The 22288-nt window shown below is 35.2% G+C and overlaps 1 protein-coding gene and 1 long non-coding RNA gene across 2 annotated transcripts in view; one reads left to right on the forward strand and one right to left on the reverse strand.

Moving 5' to 3' along the window:
* Positions 1-22288, reverse strand: part of LOC141480011 (uncharacterized) — a 355353-nt gene that overhangs the window by 209284 nt on the left and 123781 nt on the right. The window lies entirely within an intron of this gene.
* Positions 885-17544, forward strand: LOC141487615 (uncharacterized). Its single transcript, XM_074186768.1, has 3 exons — positions 885-1587; positions 1645-2079; positions 17462-17544. Exons 1-3 carry the CDS (start codon positions 1419-1421, stop codon positions 17542-17544), a joined length of 687 nt encoding a protein of 228 aa, XP_074042869.1. The 5' UTR covers positions 885-1418.

Raw genomic sequence — 22288 nt, forward strand, 5'->3', positions numbered from 1 at the left:
AAGTCGGAATCCATATTGTGAATAATGCAGATTCATTTCTAGGTGAAGGTGAAAGTATGTGTAATTTTGTAATATGCAAGAAACATTAATTTCATTCTCAATGAAATGAGCAAATCAAATATTCTTACCTAAAACCAAGTCTCACATAATAATTATTAAAAATTCTATCAATCAATCAACTCTCAATGATTATCCTTTCAAATCACCGTGCTCATTAAGAAATTATATTTATTTGAAGATTTGACTTTTGTCAAACAAACAAAAAAAAGTTTCCTATATACAGGGTGTCCCTGGACTTCCTCTTTTCCTCTCGGGAATGTATAGATGGGGTCAAAATATCACCAGTACTTCATATAACTTTTTTTCCTAACAGTCTTCGTAACCAAGTTACGGGCCCTCGAAGTTACAAAATGAAAAATGTTTTTCTTTGATAACTTTTCAAGTGAATATTCAAAATCATCAAAATTTTGGTAATTGACTAAACAAATGAATTCCGTCGATGAGCTTTCATGCAGGAGTCAGCTGTTCTGCTACAAAGTCAGGAACGGACTACCCCCGATGGTCCACACCCCAAAACTTTGAAATGACAGATATTTTTCAATATTTTTCAACAAAATAAGGTTACTTGGACAATTTTATGAATAAAAGTACTCGTGTAGAAAGGCGATCGGAGCAACGAGTCTTGATAAAAATGTAGTTCTACTCGACGACATCAAACCCGCTCGTCCACCATTATTTGCAATGAATAATTATCAAAGCAGAAATAATAATGATAACGTAAATTCAACAACATTTATAACAGGAATAATACAAAGTATGCTAAAATGAAGTCGTAAACAAAAAGTACAGTACCTATATGGAAGTTTAAGTCACAATTGTGATAGCAGATATTTTTTCAAAAGAAATATCAAGTTCTGTAGATTCGTGGTGTTTTTAAACTAACAAGCTACTCTACTATGAAATATCGAATTCATTCCATATTTTGTATGTACATAATACGTGTGGAATAATCACGTTTCGTGTTGATCAGTTATCAGAATCTCATGAAACTCAACATTCGAATGTTTCAAATTCTTCTTCACAGCTAAACTGTTGAGGAGTTTCACTGATTATTATAATTTTATGGGAGAAATTCTTTAACACGAATCTAAATTTAGCTGAAAAAACGCACATAGGAAAAAATATTTACTATACTAATAAAAAGCAAACGAATGAACTACAAAAACGGCTGCACATGATCAGGTGAAAAATATCCAGGGAATAATATTTCTTTCACAGATGTTGACAAAAAAACCTTTCAGAAAGTTTTGATAAAAAATGAGAAACTGGAATGCGATTTTGTTTTGTTGAGTGGTGCGTTGTCATATGACTATCATTGTATTGTCAATATTCTATAGGATATTTTGAATTTTTTTGATATGGCCGAACAGTTTACATTCAATGAATATGCAGATATGCATGTATTTTATGGACGAGCATTTTGTAATGCTGCAGAAGCTCGTCGTCTGTATTCCGAGCATTTTCCCAATCGAACGGTACCGTCAAGAGAAACATTCGAGCGTGTCGATCGCAGCTTGAGGGAGACAGGTATGTAATAATTGATAATTAATTTGAGCACGTTGTTTTATTTCGATATTATTGTAGGTACAGTTTTGCCAAAACGAGGTGGTGAGGGCGCTCCTAGGACTGTACATACCGTTGTATTGGAGGAAAATATTTTGGAAGCCGTCGCTGATGATCCTTCAATGAGCATCAGAAATCTATCAGAACAGTTCCATACATCCAAGACCACTATTCATAGAATAATTAGGGAACAACTGCTCCACCCATTTCACATCCAGAAGGTACATGCCATGACACCTCAAGATTTTCCAGCACGACTGGAATATGCTAATTGGTTCATGGATAGGCAAAGAGAGGATATGACTTTTATTAATAGAGTTTTATTCACTGATGAAGTAGGTTTCAGTAGAGATGGAGTTATCAACTCTCATAATCTCCATATATGGGCCGAAGAAAATCCCCATGGGATATTGCAGACCAAACACCAACGGAAATGCAACGTGAATGTTTGGGCTGGTATCATAGGAAACCATCTTATAGGACCATTCGTTCTACAGGACCGATTGAATGGAGAACGTTATTTGGAGTTCATTCAGAACGATTTGAATGGACTTTTGGAACATGTTCCATTGCAAACCCGAAGAGATATGTGGTTTATGCATGATGGCGCTCCTCCTCATTTTAGTTTGATTGTGCGTGACCATCTGAACCATATTTTCCACAATAGATGGATTGGTAGAGGTGGGCCATATTCATGGCCATCGCGGTCTCCGGATTTAAATCCATTGGATTTCTTTCTGTGGGGGCATCTAAAAAGCCTTGTTTACGCTACACCTATTCACACAAGAGATGCATTGTTGAATAGAATAACATTACATTGTGAAGCCATACGAAACGACCCTGGAATACTATTTCAAGTACAGAGAGGGTGTCTTCGCAGACTAAGAAAATGTATAGAGAGAAAAGGTGGTCATATCGAGCAGTTTCTGTAGCGGATTTTTCATTTCTGTTTGCTCTTGAGGCTCTTGAGTTTCGTTAGTTAAACGTGTTTGCATTATAAAAATTCGTTATGAACATTTCACCTATCATTTCCATTTTCCTTAAAAACTAATATTTTCGAATAATGGTAGACATCTCAGGATAAATGTTGTTGAATTAACGTTATTATTATTATTTCTGCTTTGATAATTATTCATTTCAAATAATGGTGGACGAGCGGGTTTGATGTCGTCGAGTAGAACTACATTTTTATCAAGACTCGTTGCTCCGATCGACCTTCCACACAAGTTCTTTTATTCATGAAATTGTCCAAGTAACCTTATTTTGTTGAAAAATATTGAAAAATATCTGTCATTTCAAAGTTTTGGGGTGTGGACCATCGGGGGTAGTCCGTTCCTGACTTTGTAGCAAAACAACTGACTCCTGCATGAAAGCTCATCGAAGGAATTCATTTGTCAATTACCAAAATTTGGATGATTTTGAATATTCACTTGAAAAGTTATCAAAGAAAAACATTTTTCATTTTGTAATTTCGAGGGCCCGTTACTTGGTAACGAAGGATTTTAGGAAAAAAAGTTATATGAAGTACTGGTGATATTTTGACCCCATCTATACATTCCCGAGAGGAAAAGAGGAAGTCCAGGGACATCCTGTATATTTCATATATTTCTATCAGGGAAAACAATTTTTCTAATTGCTCAATTTTTTTTCGCAGCCATATCGGTGAATATTATCTTTCAAAATTATTTTCTCGCATACTGGGTGATTCAGCCGAGCGTTGCCAATCATAGTTAATATTTTTTTTAAATAGAACACCCATTATATGAATATTTCATTCGATTCCATTTTTTTTAGCTCTGTACAGAATTTTCGTATTCAAATTTTCACCGCGACATTGCCAAGTTATTCCAGAAAAATCTATTTTGCAGACAATCTTTTTTTAATTCACCACCCGCATGTCTACAACAATTGGGTGGATTTTTTTTCAGACTAATTAGTCAACATCACTATGATAATTTCGGGAATCTCAACTTACATAGACAGAATTCAACTTTTTCAAATGGAACACCCTGTATTTTTGCATTTGTATGAAATGTACCAACATTTCACTATATTTTTCATCAGAGGTATACTTTTCGAAAAACGGATATTTTACAAATCATACCAAGTGTTAGTAATTGTTGTAACCACACAAAAATGTATTTTCTCACGTTCAATTACCCCAATTTGTTTTTCGAATATTCAAGCTAATCGCTAGTACATTAACATTTCTCACACCATCTAGTGATAAATATCAGCGGTTTCAACGGCAAGAATTGCGTAAGAAACCTAAAAAATATTTATACTGATTTATTTCTTTAAAAACCCAATTATCCATGACTGACACCAAAAAATAAATCTCGAAATTTGCACTGTGTTGAAGTTTCTTTCGCGTGTAGATTGAATCATTTTCATTATTAAATCATCTAAAAGAATAATTTGTTCCCTACACTTTATGTTAATGGACACCTATCAGAAAACAAATACTCCCCTGGCTAATACCACGAAGGTCGTTGAATTATATCCGACAATTCTCAGTGCAGGATTCTTCACTGAAGTTATTCCTGCTGAATTAAAAAAGTATTGTATGCAAAATAGGTTTTTCTGGAATAACTTTGCAACGCCGTAATGAAAATTCAAAAACAAAATTCTTTATAAACATAGCCAGCTATGAAAATACCAGCATTATCAGTACATAATCAGATGAAGAGATATGTTAAGGTGACTGGTAAAATAACTTATACCTAAGAACACTCGGAAAAACTTTCAAGTGAACATCTGAAAAGAAAACCAGGAGTTTTTGAATTTGATTCAAAATATTTGCTGCTACAGTACCATGGGTACCCCTGATATCAGTACCATGAATACCCCTGAACAAAGTTTTTTATTCAATCACAATCTTTTTTCCTCGTGTTGTGTGTAGCGGGATCTATTTTCTTTCCACAAACAAAATAACCGAATTGTCTCAAATCGACAGTCCTTTTGAAAATGTCAATGATTTCGATACAATTTGATTAGACTATAAAACCTTTATTTGCCATTGAAAGCTGAACATTACGCCATCAAAAAGTATTGCACTGTGCCAAATATTCACCACACCACACTGGAGCAAAAGGGATGCAAAACTAACAAATTTCTCTTCGCATCAGGACAGAAAAATCGTACAAAATTCATCACGATTTGAAAATTAGTTTTGAACCACATAAATCCATAAATGACTCGATATTCGTCAACTTGCAGACACACTCACTATATGGGGTTCGCGAAACCCGTTTTTCACGAAACTCTTGTAAAATGTAATAAAAATCATAATTAACACTTGACAAAGCTATTGTATAGCGAAACACGTGTCACGGTTTGTGTAGAACATTTTATTGTGAAAATCATACAATAAACTGTATCAATTAGTTTTGAAAATCATGTGTTTCTCTTCTAATACTTTTCCTCGTCACACAGAGTTTTGATATCGTCCTGCAACAATCACGGGATACCGCGAGGATAAGAAAATCGAAAATCCTGAAGACGCAACGCCGTAATTGTACTTGAGACATCCTACAATATTCTGTGAGGAAATTGGAATATCCTTCGAATCTTATTTGGACATCAGCAAAACATATTTCGGGAAGAGACCAGCTTATTTTTGGGATGATATGAGGATCTCCTGCGGATCTATTATACTATTTCATCAGTTTTATCGTCATATGATTTTGTAGCTCCATATCTCAATAAATAATCATTCTACGTGGTATACAGTATTTCTTTATTGTTTCCCCCTTTTAATTTGTGACTCGATCAACTCAAAAAATTGAAATGTATGAATTAATGCATGAATACTTCATTTTGAAGTGAAATTGACAGATGAATCTTTCAAGATGGTGACTGTGCGGCATCTGGGAAAAAATGAACCGAAGGGGGGGCCTTATGACACATCATTTTGAAGCTCCTGACGAATACTTCACATCCCTCGAATATGAAATCAATATTTTCACCAACTACAAAATGGCGGATCATTCAATAATTTCCTGAAGACAAACACATTAATATCGATATTTCTAGAAATATTCCTTTTTATCTGCCATATGGCAATTTCAACAACCCGATAAGGTTTCTCAAGTTATTTTTTGTTTATAAAAATGACAAAAAAGTCAATACGACAATGAACATCATTGTTCAGCTGGAATATTCGCACCTAGTTTTCGGTTTCACTAGTAGGAACGTACCACGTCAACAGCTGACGAGTCATCCTGATTTCATCCAGGTTTGGAGACCAGCTCCCCTACCCTTTTGGCTGATTATTGGCCTTGAGAGGGACCAATGGGTACACAGCTGATAGATGACGGCATGAAGTCCTTAGACATCAGTGCCGCCCTTCACGGGATACCCCTACCTGGCTGGGGTGGGATGGATGAAAAAGTTATTCATCCTTTAACGGGGGACATGAGGGCCTCATTCGACAGAGTGTCGGGGCCTTCTATATCGGGAGGGGTCGTCTACAGCATAATCTGTGGCTTCCCTAACTAACGGGTTTTCGTGAGTTTCCGTTTTTTTCGAAAACTCTCTCATTCCTCGACTGAATGGACTGCCGAATGGAAGGCAGCTGCAAATCTCTGCGGATGGCTTCGTTCCGCACGAACCAAGGAGCACTTACAATCATCCTAATTAACTTATTTTGCAACCTTTCCAAAATGGAAATGTTGGACGGAGCCGCTTGTCTCCAGACGCCTGAAGCGTACATGATGACAGGCTTGAACATCGTGTTGTAGATCGTAATTTTGTTCTTTAAGCTCATTTTTGACTTTCTATTGATCACAGGGTACAGACTGGCTATCCGACCCTCGACCTTAGATTTAACGTACATAATGTGCGGGTTCCAAGTGAGCCTACGGTCTATTAGAAGGCCGAGGTACTTTACCCGCGCTTGCCAGTCAATCTCCCTTCCAGAGATTCTCACTTTTCTGGCCGGAGAAGATAGTAATCTTCCCATGGTTATCGCATGGATCTTCAAACCACGTCAACAATCTCTAAAATGGTAAATTCTTGTCCATTGAAAGAAAAAATTGAAGCGATTTTTATTTACGGTGCGACGCGTAACTTTCACGAGACCGAATGGATTTTCAATGAACATTTTCCGAATCGTCCTATCTGTAGAAAATATTTGAGGAAACTTGTATCCAAATTCACAACTACCGGTAGTGTACACATCAAAAAGCTACTAGGTCATCCGTCCGTTCCGGAAGAACAGCAAGTGCAAATAATTGGTGAGATGGTAGTAAATCCTGAACGGTCTACTTATTCCGTCGCGAATGTTTGTGAGGTGTCTGCTTCTACTGTGTGGAGACTTTTGAAGAGGAATAGGTATCATCCATACAAAATTAAAATGGTACACCAATTAACTGAAGATGACCCTGATCAAAGAACAGAATTCTGCGAAATCATGACCGAAATCATTGCTACCTACCTATCTCCACAATATTTGTTTCAGTGACGAATGTGCATTTTTTTTTTCAAACGGCAATGTTCACAGACAAAATTGGCATTATTTGAGTGACACCAACCCTCGGGAAACACATACCCAATATCCAGAAAAAATTAACGTTTGGGCAGGAATATTGGGAAACCACATTTATTGATCAAAATTTAACAGGGGAACTGTATTTGAATATACTGGAAACTACTGTTGACCCTCTCATCACTGAAATCGTCGAAGCGAATCCTAATGAATTCGATATGGATATTGTATTCCAACAAGCTGGAGCACTACCACCTTACTCCAGACAAGTAAAAAACTATTTGGATACCACTTTTTCCGGTCGTTGAATGGCCAGACCGCTCGCCAGATTTGACACCTTTGGACTTTTTTGTGGGGTTATTTGAAGCGAAAGTTGTACGAAACTGAACCTGCTCCAATATTGGATATATGGCAGGAAATAATTAATATTTGTAGAGATATTTACGTTACTGTGTTCGAAAATATTCGGCGTGAAATATCGGATAGGCTGTTCATATGTCAAAAAGTTCAAGGCATCCATTTCGAGCATCTTCTGAACTCACCTCAAACTTATTACCTCATATTATGGAGTTGAATGTCAATGTATTCAGGCAATTATTAAAAGTTCCGCCATTTTGTAGTAGTTGAAGATATTAACATTATATTGTGTGAAGCATTTGTCAGGAGCTTCAAATAGATGTGTCACAATACCCATCTTTCCTCTAAATTATTTTTCCCAGATGGCGCTCAGTCGCCATCTTGAAAGTTTCATCTGTCAATTTTACTTCAAAATAAAGTATTCGTGCATTAATTTCATTATCCCATTAAAGAAATGCACTCTATACTGATCGATAGAGAACTTTGAACTTTTTACAATTATTTTATTCATTTAATTCAAAATTTTAACTTTTTTCCCCTCTTCAGGTTATGCTGTATGATGTCGTCGAGCGATTTTAAGCCAATTTTTCTCTGCCAAATAGAACCAAAGTGCTGCTGAAATATCCCGTTTAGAAGTCTGTTCTTCTTTGCTTTTGCGCAACCAAAGCGGTATTTTTTTGCATCTTATCGTCACGTGTGATGAAAATTGAATCATCTATATCAACAGAAAATGTTTAGGTCAGTGGTTGAACACCAATGAGCCACCCAGACACTTCCCAAAGGCGAAAACTCCCCAACCAAAAAAAATAACCATAACTTTCTGCAGCCGAGCCAAAACATCACAGCAGAGTCTTATTGTGAGGAAATCGACGAAATGTACCGAAAATTGCGTCAGCCCCAGCCGGCACTGACAAACAGAAGAGGTCCAATCTATCTCCACGACAATGCTCGTCCGCACGTTCCACAAATCACCATCCGAAAATTGAACGAACTGAGAGTCGAAGATCTGCCTCATCCACCATACTCTCCAGACCTCTCGCCTACCAACCACCATCTTTTCAAGCACTTCGATAACTTTCTCACCGGTAGAACTTTCGCCAATTAGGATCAGGCAAAACCGGATATCATCGAATTCATCGAATCCTGAGCACACAATTTGTATGTTGGCAGATTTAGTCGACTTGTGTCACATTGGCAAAAGTGCACCAATTTAAATGGCGCCCATTCCGAGTTTTCACTGAGACATTACAGTTTGAAGATCCACACATTTTATTGTATCAAGATGGAGTACTAGAAAGCCAAAAACTTTCCCAAAAAACGTACAAAACTTTTGAAACAACCTAATATTATGCTACTGACATTTATGATATTTACCAAAATCCCTGAGATTAAAATGGATGATGGAATTGAGATACCCTAAAAAACTGTGTGTTATCTGAGAACTTTTGTCTATTTCTTCTGAAAATCCCGTGGTTCAATATATCCTCTTTCATATCCATTTTTTCATATTTTCAATCATTTGAAAACTTCTTGATAACATTGTACGCGTCTACCTCTGGTGATTTAATAATAATACAACAATATCTTTTACCCATGAAGTTGTCCAACTCCAACTGGTCTCAGTCAACGAGGAGTTCTAAGGAGTGGTAAAATTAATGCAAATACCCAAAGGGTCCCGTGCGAGATATACGACGTGAATATTGTGCTTTATGCGAGCAAAACCATGAAATCTTTGGTCAGTAACCGTCTTGAAGTCATCATGCTAGAAACGGAGATAAACTGGAATATAGGGTTTTATAGCCACAATAACATCACCAGGAATTGCACTGTAATTCTGAAAGGAATATTATCCTTTCCCCTGGTGGATTGTTACTATTGGAATTTATTTTCTTTTACTTGCTTGCTCTGAAGCAGAATGTTGTTACTGCGAGTTTAGTTATTTGCTGGAAAAAGATCAAACTACGTATAAATCATTCAATAATTTTTTTGAGTAGATTTTCACCAACACGTCCAAAACACTACAGCTTACCGATATAACCACAATTAACGAGGTTATTATTATACCTAAACCATAAACGTGAAAAGTGTCTGAAAATTTAATCAATATTTCTTCAAATCATGAAAAATGAGAAAAAAACTTTCTATATTTTTTTACCACTTGTATTTGTAACTAACGTTATTGCAGTTTTGTCCTATACGAACATTTTCAAACGAATACAATATTGTGTATTGTATTCTTTTATTGTATTCGTTTGAAAATGTTCGTATAGGACGAAACTGCAGTAACGTTACAATATTGTTTATTATTGTATTCGTTCATTGTATCGTTTATTATATTTGTTTGAAAACGCCCCTATAGAACGAAACTGCAGTAACGTTACAATATTGTTTAGTGTAATAGGTTATTTTATCGTTTATTTTATTCGTCTGTAAACGTCCGTATACGAAGAAACTGCAGTAACGCTACAATATTGCACATTGTATCATTTATTGTATTCGTTTGAAAACGTCCGTATAGGACGAAACTGCAGTAACGTTACAATATTATTCATCGTATTCCTTCATTGTATTGTTTATTGTATTCGTTTGAAAATGTCCATATAGGCCGAAACTGCAGTAACGAATACAGGCGCTATAAAACATGAACAGTTTCATTTTTCATTTTTCGTGATGATCTCTTCCATCTTTACTTTACGGTTACTTCCATCAATTCATTTCTTCAAATCCATTATTGAAACCTGATTCATTCAATTCGTAATTATCAGTAGCATGGGAAGTTATTTTCGAATTCAAACAAAGAGCGGATGCTGCCACGTCTCGTGAGAAGAGATCTCTTACGTCTCCTGCATTTCGAGTCGGGAAGCCACGTCTCTATCTCAAAATGCAAAAGGATGAGTGGGGGCTTCCACGCGAGGAGTCATAACGACTCTCCCTTATTGACACTCCATACTATTTATCATGACAGATTACGATATGGAGCTGTTATTTAGTGATGTCTCCAACCGACCCGCTCTTTGGAACGAAAGTCTCGACATTTATAAGGACCGCAATAAAGTCGTAAAAAGTTGGATGGAAGTCTGCAAGGTGCTCAACGTAGATTTTTCAACTTTATCCATCCTATTATTGATCGTTGACGTTTCTTTCATCGAGGATTGTGTCGACGGTAGAGAAGGTATACGACAACAGCACGTGTGCGATCCATTCTGCAACTGACCTCAAGAAGCCAGGAGCTAAAAAGGCTTCCGGTGTGAATGGGCGGTGGTTAGAAGTGATAAACGCTCCAGTAAAGAACCGAGAGACGTGAAGATCCCTGTGTGAAAAACTGTCCACTACCAACTTTTATCAGGAAGTACTATCGGAAAAGAATGTTGTCTCATAAAATTCGGCAAGTGTTGACAACTACACATATACCAGTAGGGAACGCGCGAACCCGAATTTTCTCTTTCGTGCAGCTGGGAATTACTTAAAAGATAATGAGTGGGTAGATGATCTACAAAACATTGTTTGCAATTTTCATAATAACATAACACTATACAGTGCATTTCTTTAATGTCCCCCCTTTTATTTTCTAAACGGGTCAACTCAAAAAATTTGAAATTTGAGAAATTAATGCATGAATACTTCATTTTGAATTGGAATTGACAGATAAAACTTTCAAGATGGCGACTGGGCGTCATCTGGAAAATAAATTAAATGAAAGCGGGCTCTTGTGACACATCATTTTGAAGCTCCTGCCGAATACTTCACAACCCTATAATATAAAGTCAATATCTTCACCTACTATAAAATTGCGAAACATTCAATAATTTCCTGAAGACAAACACATTAATATCGATATTTCTAGAATTATTCCTTTTTATCTGCCATATGGCAATTCCCGATAAAGTTGAGTTATTTTTTGTTTATGAAAAGAACAAAAAATGTCAGTACGACAATGAACATCATTGTTCAGCTGGAATATTCTCATCTAGTTTTCGGTTTAACTAGTAGAAACGTACCACATCAACAATCTCTAAAATGGTAAATTCTTGTCCATTGAAAGAAAAAATTGAAGCGATTTTTATTTACGGTGCGACGCGTAAATTTCACGATACCAAAAGGATTTTCAATGAATGTTTTCCGAATCGTCCTATATGTAGAAAATATTTGAGGGAACTTGTATCCAAATTCACAACTACCGGAGTGTACATAATAAAAAGCCCCCAGATCATCCGTCCATTCCGGAAGAACAGCAAGTGCAAGTAATTGTTGATATGGTAGTAAATCCTGAACAGTCTACTTATTCCGTCGCGAATGTTTGTGAGGTGTATCATCCATAATGCAAAATTAAAATGGTTCGCCAATTAACTGACCCTGATCGAAGAACAGATTTCTATGAAATCATGACGGAAACCATTGAAAGGCATCCTACCTATCTTCGGAATATTTGTTTCAGTGACGAATATACATTTTTTTAACGGCAATGTTCACAGACAAAATTGCCGATATTGGAGTGACACCCACCCACACGTTTTCCGAGAAACACATACCCGATATCCGGAAAAAATTAACGTTTGGGCAGGAATATTGGGAAACCATATTGTAAGACCTCTATTTATTGATCACAATTTAACAGGGGAACTGTATTTGAATATGCTGGAAACTATTGTTGACCCTTTCATCACTGAAGTCGTCGAAGCGAATCCTAATGAATTCGATATGGATATTGCATTCCAACAAGATGGAGCACCACCACATTACTCCAGACAAGTAAGAAACTATTTGGATACTACTTTTTCCGGTTGTTGGATTGGCCGTCGAGGTTTTACCGAATGACCAGCCGACTCGCCAGACTTGACACCTTTTGAAGCAAAAGGTGTACGATACTGAAACTGCTTCAATATTGGATATACGGCAGATAATAATAAATATTTGTAGAGATATTGATAGGATAGGCTGTTCATGTGTCAAGAAATTCAAGGCAACCATTTCGAGCAACTTCTGGCAATTATTGAAAGTGCCGCCATTTTGTAGTACTTGAAGATATTGACATTACATTCTAGGGTTATGAAGCATTTGTCAGGAGCTTCAAAAAGATGTGTCACATGACCCCCTTTCCATTAATTTTTTTCCCAGATGGCGCCCAGTCGCCATCTTGAAAGTTTCATCTGTCAATTTCACTTCAAAATAAAGTATTCATGCATTAATTTCATTATCCCAAATTTCAATTTTTTGAGTTGACCCGTTCAAAAAATAAAAGGGGGGACATTAAAGAAATACACCCAACCAGCAAAGTTGTTTTATAATTCCATGGTGTTGCAACAGTTTTATTTGATTAGTATTTTATAATCACTTCCAAAATGCCAATTGATTATATTAGATGATCGGTGAACACAATACAGTTGTGGGCAATAAAAGTGTTTTATAAATTTGTCACAGAAACGTTTATGAAATGAAATTAAAAAACCATTATAAGATAGTCAGGAACTTATCACAGAAACGTTTTTGCAACTAATTTATAAAACTTATTTTTCTATAAAAGTGAATTGTTATGTAGCAGTTTCATAACACTTTTCTGTGAGATTTTCATGATAGCTATGAAACTATTTCAAGCTTATTTTATAACTGTTTTCTGTAGCTTTAATGAAATTATTTTATTAGAAAGCTTTCAGATACTATTTTATTTTCATTACCATATTGTCACTTGAATGATAATTTCGCAACTATTTTATAATATGGTATATTTACTACAAGTCAAAAACACTAATATAACTGTTATAAAATCAAAGTGATTTTGCTAATATATATTTGCTGCCACCAAGAATAAAATGCAGCATTCAAAAACAACCAGCTGACATCGATTCCTAATTACAAATAGGTCGTTGAAATACGAAATTGATATACGAAACATATGGAAACCCATCATCAAACGGAAAATGACCAACTCCCGCCAAATCGGCCATCTCTCACGGAATCAGTGAAGCGGAAAATGGAAAGTAGAGAAAGTGAAAGTATTTCAACGACCTATCAAATAGTCATCTCTCGGAAGAATCAGTCCAGTCATCACCCGAAGACGATTGTAGATACCAACAATCGAAACGTCGTGAACTAACGTGACTTGGAATCTCTACACTTTTTTATTTTTTATTATTTTCTTTTTTGCATTCCTTTAATTTTTTATTTATTCAATTATTATATTTTTACTTGTAGGTTATTTCACTATCATTTCATTTCAGGTTTATTGTTGCTTAATATAATTGTTATTTTCAACTATTCTTTTTTACTTGTTTCAGGGATTTCAAATCATTTTATATAGTAGACAATGGAAGTCCGAACTAGTGAAATTCAACTATAAATTTGTCTAACACTCTTAAAAAGTAGTTTTGTAAAGACTTTCCTTACAGTACTTTTGCAACATATTTAAGCGATACTTATAAAATAATCAGAAGGCAGTTTTATAAGAGTTTTTTAGTAGTTTCAGGTAGGCGTTATAAAATATAATACAGCCATTAACGATAACAATAAAATGAAAAAGTGTTGGAAATGTTTTCTTGAAGACGCAAGAAGTAATTTTGTATTGGACACTAGAAAAATATAATAGATATGTCACCAACTGAAAAGTAACAAATAGAAAGGTTGAAGCCATTTTAAAATTTCACTTTTGCACTCATGAAAGTTTGTGTTTCGAAGATTGATATTTTTACTGCAAATGAAATTTTATTGACAAATATATAGCCTATTATTAGCAAAATTTAAGCGCGCCGCTCATTTATAAATGTTTTCGATGGAATTATTAATTGTATAAAAATTCACTTTGTCGACGTATTAATTTTCTAGTCGCAAATTCAACTCACTTTATTCTAAATAATATAATGTTATGATATTTATGTACTTTTCAGCTGTAAATATCACTATATATGCGGTATTTCATATTTTCAACTCATCTCACGTTCAACATACTTACGTTCACAAAAATATAAAAAGTTGATAGAAAGACCATGTATCTTTTCATTACTTTACACCACTTCATTCTCAAGTCAGCTCCTCTCGAGACAAGAAAAATACTTTACTGTATATTTATACAAAGAATAAAACGAGTACAATACTCATAAGTTGTTTTTGTGGTTGTTTCATACTATAATAACCGCAGAATGGAAACTATTTATGAATTACAGAGCATTGTGCTTCTATACTTGTTCAATAGTTAACTAGTAGACTATAACGTCACGCACGTCACTCTAAATGCGTCACAATAATTGATTTTTACTAAACATAATTTCAGTTTTTAGGCGATATATTATTCATACAATTATATGACGATGTACGTTGTAATAAAGGAAGTCACACGAATATTCCTAGTTAGTTTTTCAAATATTAAATTTGTTGGAAGAAAACATCAGTTTTTACTTTATCAGTAATAACTATCAATTCGTGTATATTTCCTCAAATTGTTGGAAATGCTCGTGGAACTCTATATTTATTGGGAATTCATTATTATTTGTTATTACATAAATGTTAAAATTTGGAGTGTGGCATGTTTAAATTATAATAACATACGTCCAACACAAAAAGTTCAATTGTTGTCTTCGAATGATGTATGGCATTAGAAGAAGAATAATTTCACGTACTTGTATACTAAAGGAATCGGTATATTTCGTTTTTATTATTTTTTTATTTTGTTATAAAATAATAAAACTCAAAACACTGTTATATTCATATGGGAAATTTACATGATCCAAAGAAAGAAATCCATAAAAGATAATTTATTTATCGATATCTGCAGGGTGTTCCTAAATATTTTACATCATAAAAAAATTATTTAGAGTCAAGTTAATATTTATAAGCTGGGCATTTCATCTGATATACTGTCAATTGAATAAAAGTAAAACCTTTACTCATTTTGTTGTTTATATGGGAGAAATGGTGTTACATTCAACATCTAACCCAGTGATTCCCAAAGTGGTCCAGATGGACCCCTAGAGGTCTACGAGGGACTCGACGGGGTTCTACTTTGGCGTGACAAAAAAATGAGGGTTCACAATTCGTAAGTGGGGTCCACGAAACTGTATTGGTTTCGATAGTGAAGAACTGAAATGTTGGCTTGACTTCTCGTATCAATGTAGGCAGATAATATTTTAAGAAGCTCAGTGACTATTACATGTAAAAATTTGCAAATTCCATATTCAGTACAAGGTGTCGAGACTTGCAAAACGCCGCTACCGGCTTTCGCAAGGCTTGTATAGACGTGCAAAAGGAACGAAATATAATTTATGTGTGTGCTTGCAATCTCGCATGAACTTGTTTGATTCTTCACCAATATTATAAATATCAAATGCAAATGCCGAGGATAAATGTTACTCATTTGTTTCGGGAATTTCGAAATGAAAAGTAAAGAAAAGCGAATCGAAGTTAGTGTTTGCCAGGAACTGAAGGTAAAATTCAAAAGAAGATGTCAAATATTTTGACTGCAGGCAGAAATAAACGAAAAATATACCGAACTGTGGAGAGTTGGGAGAAAGCTCGTGATACCAGTAGTGTTTGCTCCGTTATATTTTGTCAAAAAAAGTTTTATTGTCATAACAAACATTTTAACATAAAAAGAGAAGGTTCAAAATCACATTCCATATTTGAATTATTAAGGAAAAATACCACACCAAATGGGGAATTTTTTAAGTAAAATAAGTGACAATTGATTGGTTTCATGTGCTGTGAGTAGATATCAAAAAAGTATTGTTGGGTGGAACCAATTTTTGTGATCGACCAACTTCACTTTTTTGACATCCACACACAGCACAATGAATTAATCAATCACATTTTTTGTCGAGTTTTGGAAATTTGGTAGAACCGTAGCTGTAGAGGGGCCAAAGTGGTCTATGATAAAAAAAGTTTGGGAACCCCTGATCTTACCCAACATTTAATAATTCATTTATTTTCTTTTGCTATGTGACCTCCTGGAGATTTATGCTATGGAAAGTAGTAAATTACTATTATTCGTGAATATTCATGTCACCGTTTTTATGTATTTAACATCTCAGAAAATAATTTTCTGTATTTTATATATGGTAGTAAAAAAACAATAATTAATTATTTCACAGTAATAATCGATATCACGAATTTCATTCTTATATTGAATATCATCCATATTCAATGAGTTTTTCGCGGGTAACTCTGTTATAACAATTTTCAGCTTTCACCACATCCGGTCTAGGGTCACTTCACTCGTTTCACTTTCTAGAAGCAGTCATCTAACTTTAGGACCTTCGAAATGGTCCAACTGCCCTTGTTAGTTTGACCAAACATGAGACTGAACTTCGCCAACATTCAACTCGGTTAACTTTCTCTCTGCTCCTTCTTAAACAATAATTTAGAGAGCCTCTCATTTGGAACTCCGTGAACTGTGAGCTGTTCTACTTTATTACTCAACTTATAATAAAGTTTCGGGGTTCAAGTTTCAACAAGAGGATGTTTAGGCGCGATGAAGAAGAATTGTTTTCTTGAGAAAAACTTATAATGTTTTCGGAAAGGAGTACGTGATCTTGTACGGGGTGAAAATTTTAAGATTAACAATGGATATATCTGAGCAATCAACTAAAATATAAGAAATCGATGGAAACAAGTTCCATAACAGGGAGGGCTAATAGCTAATTTTCACTTACCTCCTCACCTCCAGACACCCCAACTTTATAGTCTTAAATGGCAACTCTACTTGTGATACCTTATCTAAAAGCTCATAAGAAACGCTCTTCACTGGTACCCTACAAAGCTATATTTGATGTAGTAGTTTTTGGTTTATTGAATGAAACACTATTCATTCAAATTAAAATTTTATGATATATTATTAATTTAGGAAATGTTCAAAATGATTTCCTTGCTTTTCGAAACAATAATAGAGTCTATTTTCAAACTATTGACGTACATTGGCAAAAGTTTCTCAAGATCTTGGCATTGTTGGATAACTGTTTCCTTCAGTTGCTCTATTGCGCCAGGTTGCATTTTAAAAACAACAAATTCCAGGTGCCACAGAGGAAGAAAGCAAGAGCAGAAAGGTCGGGGATCTAGGAGGTCATTCGATAGGACCTCTTCTTCCAAGCCATTGATTAGCATACATATTATTCAACTATTATCTTACTGGAACTATCGGCCGATACTTGATGAAAATCCATAACTAACGTTTTCTAAAAATACTTTATTGTGAGATTTTAACTGATCAATTTTACAAAAACGCAACACCTGTTTCGCCATACGCTTCTTCGGGCGTGTGAAGACACGCCATTGTATGGTAAAACAAGTGTTGTGTTTCTGTAAAATTGTTTGGTGAAAATCTTACAATAAAGTGTTTTTAGAATACATCTAAATAATGATTCTCCAATAATTTCATTGGGCCCCACATGACATATTTCGGTGTATCCTTTCCGAAGCTCTGGTCTATCATATACATTCCTTATACTTGTAGGGGGCTGTGGAGAATCATTCTTCAGAGCCGTAGGGGGCTGTGTGGCATGGTTTAGTTGTCAGAAACGCAAGTTTCTAAATACAAATAATTTATAATTCTTTGTTTTCTTTTTTGTGTCTACTTCTTCAAATAAGCGCCGTAGAACAATGCTAGAAGCAATAGATGTTGACGTTGTCATGTCACCATGGAGGAAAATTCACCAAAACTCATAAAAATATGGTAGTTCTCTGTTGCTACATATAATTTAAAGTTCATTCAGCCAGAAAATTCAATACCCTTTCCTTTCGACGAATAAATATTTCCATTTCAAATTCCGCCACGACGCATGAAAATACTCGCCCACTCTATTCTCCCAAGACTCATCCATATATTACCAAATCGATTTAACCCGTTTTCTTTTATTTATTCGTTTTTCTCTCTACGCACAGCGTGACATTCCCGTGAAATATATTTGATTTTATCGACTGAATGGGGTCATACAGATTCACGGTCCCGGTTTCTTGAAAACTTCCACAGTCGCGTCGCCGATGTTTTGGTAAATCTCTCCTAGCATTTTCACATTTCTACCCTATCTCAAACGTTGTAATTTTGATCCAGGCATCGAGCAAGCAAGGTCTCTGTGAAATCGGTTGCTGAACTCGCTACTCGACTATTTAAGGGCTTAGAAAAAAGTAGAGGGTGTCAAGGAAAACGTTGAAGAGGGTGTAATTCTTAAATTGAGAAGAGATAGATAATCTTGCAAAATGTGTTCATAATATCATAAGAAGTCATTTATCAACACCTTTTACATAAGAATATATAATATGTACCACTTTGTATAAAAAATAAGGTGAATTTTCATTTTCCCTATCAATTTATATTTTGTTCCCTTCAGATATAATTCAGTAGGTTTTCATCGAAGCAGTTGTGATGTGCACGCGAAACGCCGTCTGTTCATGGGTCTCTTTTATCTTGGGAAATGGAAAAAGTCACAGGGAGCCAAATCTGATTAGTACGGTGGCTGAGGCATGATTATGATGTTATTTTTGGTCAGTGAACCACGAACCAGTAATGACGAGTATGAAGATGCCTTATCGTGATGCTATGAATTGTTTTCCAAAATACCAAACGTTTTCTTCATATTGCTTCTCGCAAGCGGCGCAAGATAATGCTCCTTATTGACCGTACGACCATATGGCAAGAACTCTTGATACACTACGCCACGGTAATCGAAGAAAACAGTGAGCGAAACCTTGAAATTCAATCAAACTTGGCGTGCTTGCATTTTTACACAAATTTCAATGCAAATTTTTTTATTCTTTTGTTGATAGCAGATAATCGTCGGAAACGCAAACACTTCTAACTTTTATGCGTCTCACCAACAAACTAAACAAACAAAACAGCTGAGACTGTGAACATATATTCGAGACAACTGTGTCAACATATAAATGAACAAAAATGGCAAATCGAATGTAGTTGTTCGCGAAATTTGAACATTCACCTCATTTTTCGAACAGTATATCTACTAAATATATAGTTTTGTATGAACATTAAAATATTTTTTTCCAGTTCAGTTTGTACTACAAATATTGGTTATAGAGTAAAAATAAATATTATTCATAGCAACGCTACACAATATGCTATATGAAAGAGTATCACATGGAACACCATCATCCTCAATTGTATACTTCTAGTAGACACTTGTTTTAGTAGGGTGACACCCCCAGCACTTCCAACACTGCAAACATGCGTTTGCTGCAATTTGACTATTGCAAGCGATCAGATGAATGTACATCGGAGGACGTTGCAGCACAGAACAAATGCATGTGTTCAATATGGGGAAGGTGTGAAAATTGTCAATACAGCTTTCAAGTGTCGAATTGTGAGCTACCGAGTGGACAGTGAAAACCACCACATGGATTACCCAACATTCTTCAATGAAATTAAGCAGAAAGTAGTGAAACTACTCGAAGAAGTGTTGGATATCCATAAATGCATGAAAGTGAACATGGAAGTGTTTGGGCGGTACAGTCTGCAAACTAAGGATCTTTCAGACATCAAATCATTTAATAGTCCCAATGAAGTAATTGATCAATCGAATGATTTGGATGTGGTTTATAGCAGTTTTGCAGATAGTTTAACTGTTAAAGCAGCGGAATTTCAAGATCGGGATTCAGGTATGTGATCTAGTCAAAATGTTGATGATGATGGACTTATAGAGAAAACCCATATTTTCAGGTTGGACCATTGAGAAAATTTTGTACTTGGAGGTGAATATCAACAAGTATAGCCCCTTCGGAGGGTCTTCATACATCAAATTGCCAAGGTTCATCGAATTGAAGAAAAGTGTGGTGAATGTTCTTAATCAAGATCAGTGCTGCTTTGCGTGGGCTGTGACTTCAGCTTTATACCCTGCCAGTCAGAAACTTAATGAAATTTCATCATATCCCCACTTCTCAACCGTCTTGAATGTAGCAGGTATGGAATTTCCAGTTAAGTTGAAAGATATTCCTAAGTTTGAGGTTATGAACGATTGCTCTATCAATGTTTATGGGTTGGAAAATGTTTTTAAAAATGGTAAAATTGAATATGAAGTTGTGGGTCCGTTACACTATTCTAAACGTAGATTAAATAGTCATGTTAATCTGTTGATTATCACAGATGATTCTGGTAATAGTCATTATTGTTGGATTAAGGATTTATCGAGACTAGTATCATCACAAATATCTGCCCGTGGTCATAAAAAGTATTTTTGTGATGGTTGTTTATTGTACTTTGATAATGAACGAACTTTATTGCGACATCAGTTGAATGATTGTAATCACATATCGACAACGACACCATCCACAAATTTCAGGGTTGATAAATTTGGTAAAAGGGTACCTGAGAATATTTTGAAATTTGAAAATATCGAGAAACAGTTGAGGGTTCCATTCGTTGTATATGCTGATTTCGAATCTATTCTGAAACCAGTGCATACTAATGAGCCAAATCCTGCTAACTCTTATACAAATCGAACATATCTTCATGAACCATATGCTTTTTCTTACCTCATAAAGTGCTCTTTTGATGATTCTATATCTAAATTTGTACTATATAGAGGTGCTGATGCAGCTAAAGTGTTTGTGTCAAACTTGGAGGCTGATGTCACCAATATTTATCACAAATATTTGAAGAAAGTCATTCCAATGAGTCCATTGACTGATGAGGAAGAGCATGATTTCAATATTGCCGCCACATGTGGTATATGTGGAGAACCATTCGGTGATGGTGATATTAAGGTGCGTGACCACTGCCATCTAACGGGGAAAAAAAGAAATGGAGCTGCACATAGTATTTGTAACCTCAATTTCAAATTGCCCAACTTTATACCCATAATTTTTCATAATCTCAGTGGGTATGACTGTCATTTGTTCATAAAAGAGTTATGCACAAACAAAACAAAAGTTGATGTCATTGCTCAAACTAAAGAAAAGTATGTTTCCTTCACGAAACATATAATTATGGAGAGAATAGTAGATCACAATGGAGTGATGAAAAATAAGTTTTTGAAATTAAGGTTCATCGATAGTTTTAAATTTATGGCTGCTTCCCTTCAAGAGTTAGGTGACAATTTAGATGAAAAACATTTTGTGGAAACAAGAAAATATTTTCCGGAACAGGATAAATTCAAACTTATGAGGCAGAAAGGTGTTTTTCCGTACAGTTTTATCGATTCTTTAGATAAATTAAATTATTCTAGTATACCATCAAAGGTGGACTTTTATGATAAATTAAATGAAAAACATGTTTCTGATGAGGATTATGATAGAGTAAAGCAGGTATGGAACACATTCAATTGTCAAGATTTGGGTGAATATTCTGACATATACCTAAAATCTGATGTTCTACTGTTGTGCGATATTTTTGAAAATTTTAGAAATATGAGTTTAGATACATATAAATTGGATCCTGCTCACTATTTCACTTCTCCAGGTCTTTCTTGGGATGCTATGTTGAAGTATACGGGTGTCAACTTGGAATTATTAACTGATATCGATATGGTGCATTTTCTCCAAAACGGTATACGTGGTGGTGTAAGCCAGTGTTCGGAGAGAAAGCATATTGCAAACAATCAGTTTCTTCCAAATTATAATCCCGAAGAACCTTCATCTTTCATAATGTATTTGGATGCAACAAATCTGTATGGTCATAGCATGTCTCAATCATTACCTTTTGGTGGGTTCACTTAGTTGACCGCCAGTGAAATATGTCAGTTGGATATCAATAGTATTCCAGATGATAGCCCCAAGGATACATACTTGAAGTAGATGTGCATTACCCTGTCGAGTTACACGATCTACATTCGGATTTACCATTTTTGGTTGAAAGTATTATACCACCTGGTTCAAAGTCCAAAATACCCAAAC

The sequence above is a fragment of the Leptinotarsa decemlineata genome, unplaced genomic scaffold, assembly GCF_025532065.1.
Source record: "Leptinotarsa decemlineata unplaced genomic scaffold, Ldec_3_MD MMD2_P_RNA_scaffold_5, whole genome shotgun sequence".
NCBI lineage: Eukaryota > Metazoa > Arthropoda > Insecta > Coleoptera > Chrysomelidae > Leptinotarsa > Leptinotarsa decemlineata.

What these genes read in the sequence shown, in the direction of transcription:
- LOC141487615 (XM_074186768.1), top strand. Translation starts at nt 1,419, where the DNA reads ATGGCCGAACAGTTTACATTCAATGAATATGCAGATATGCATGTATTT. An exon ending in TCGCAGCTTGAGGGAGACAG is followed by an intron (nt 1,588 to 1,644) that starts GTATGTAATAAT and finishes ATATTATTGTAG; the next exon opens with GTACAGTTTTGCCAAAACGA. An exon ending in CAACGTGAATGTTTGGGCTG is followed by an intron (nt 2,080 to 17,461) that starts GTATCATAGGAA and finishes AACAAATTCCAG; the next exon opens with GTGCCACAGAGGAAGAAAGC.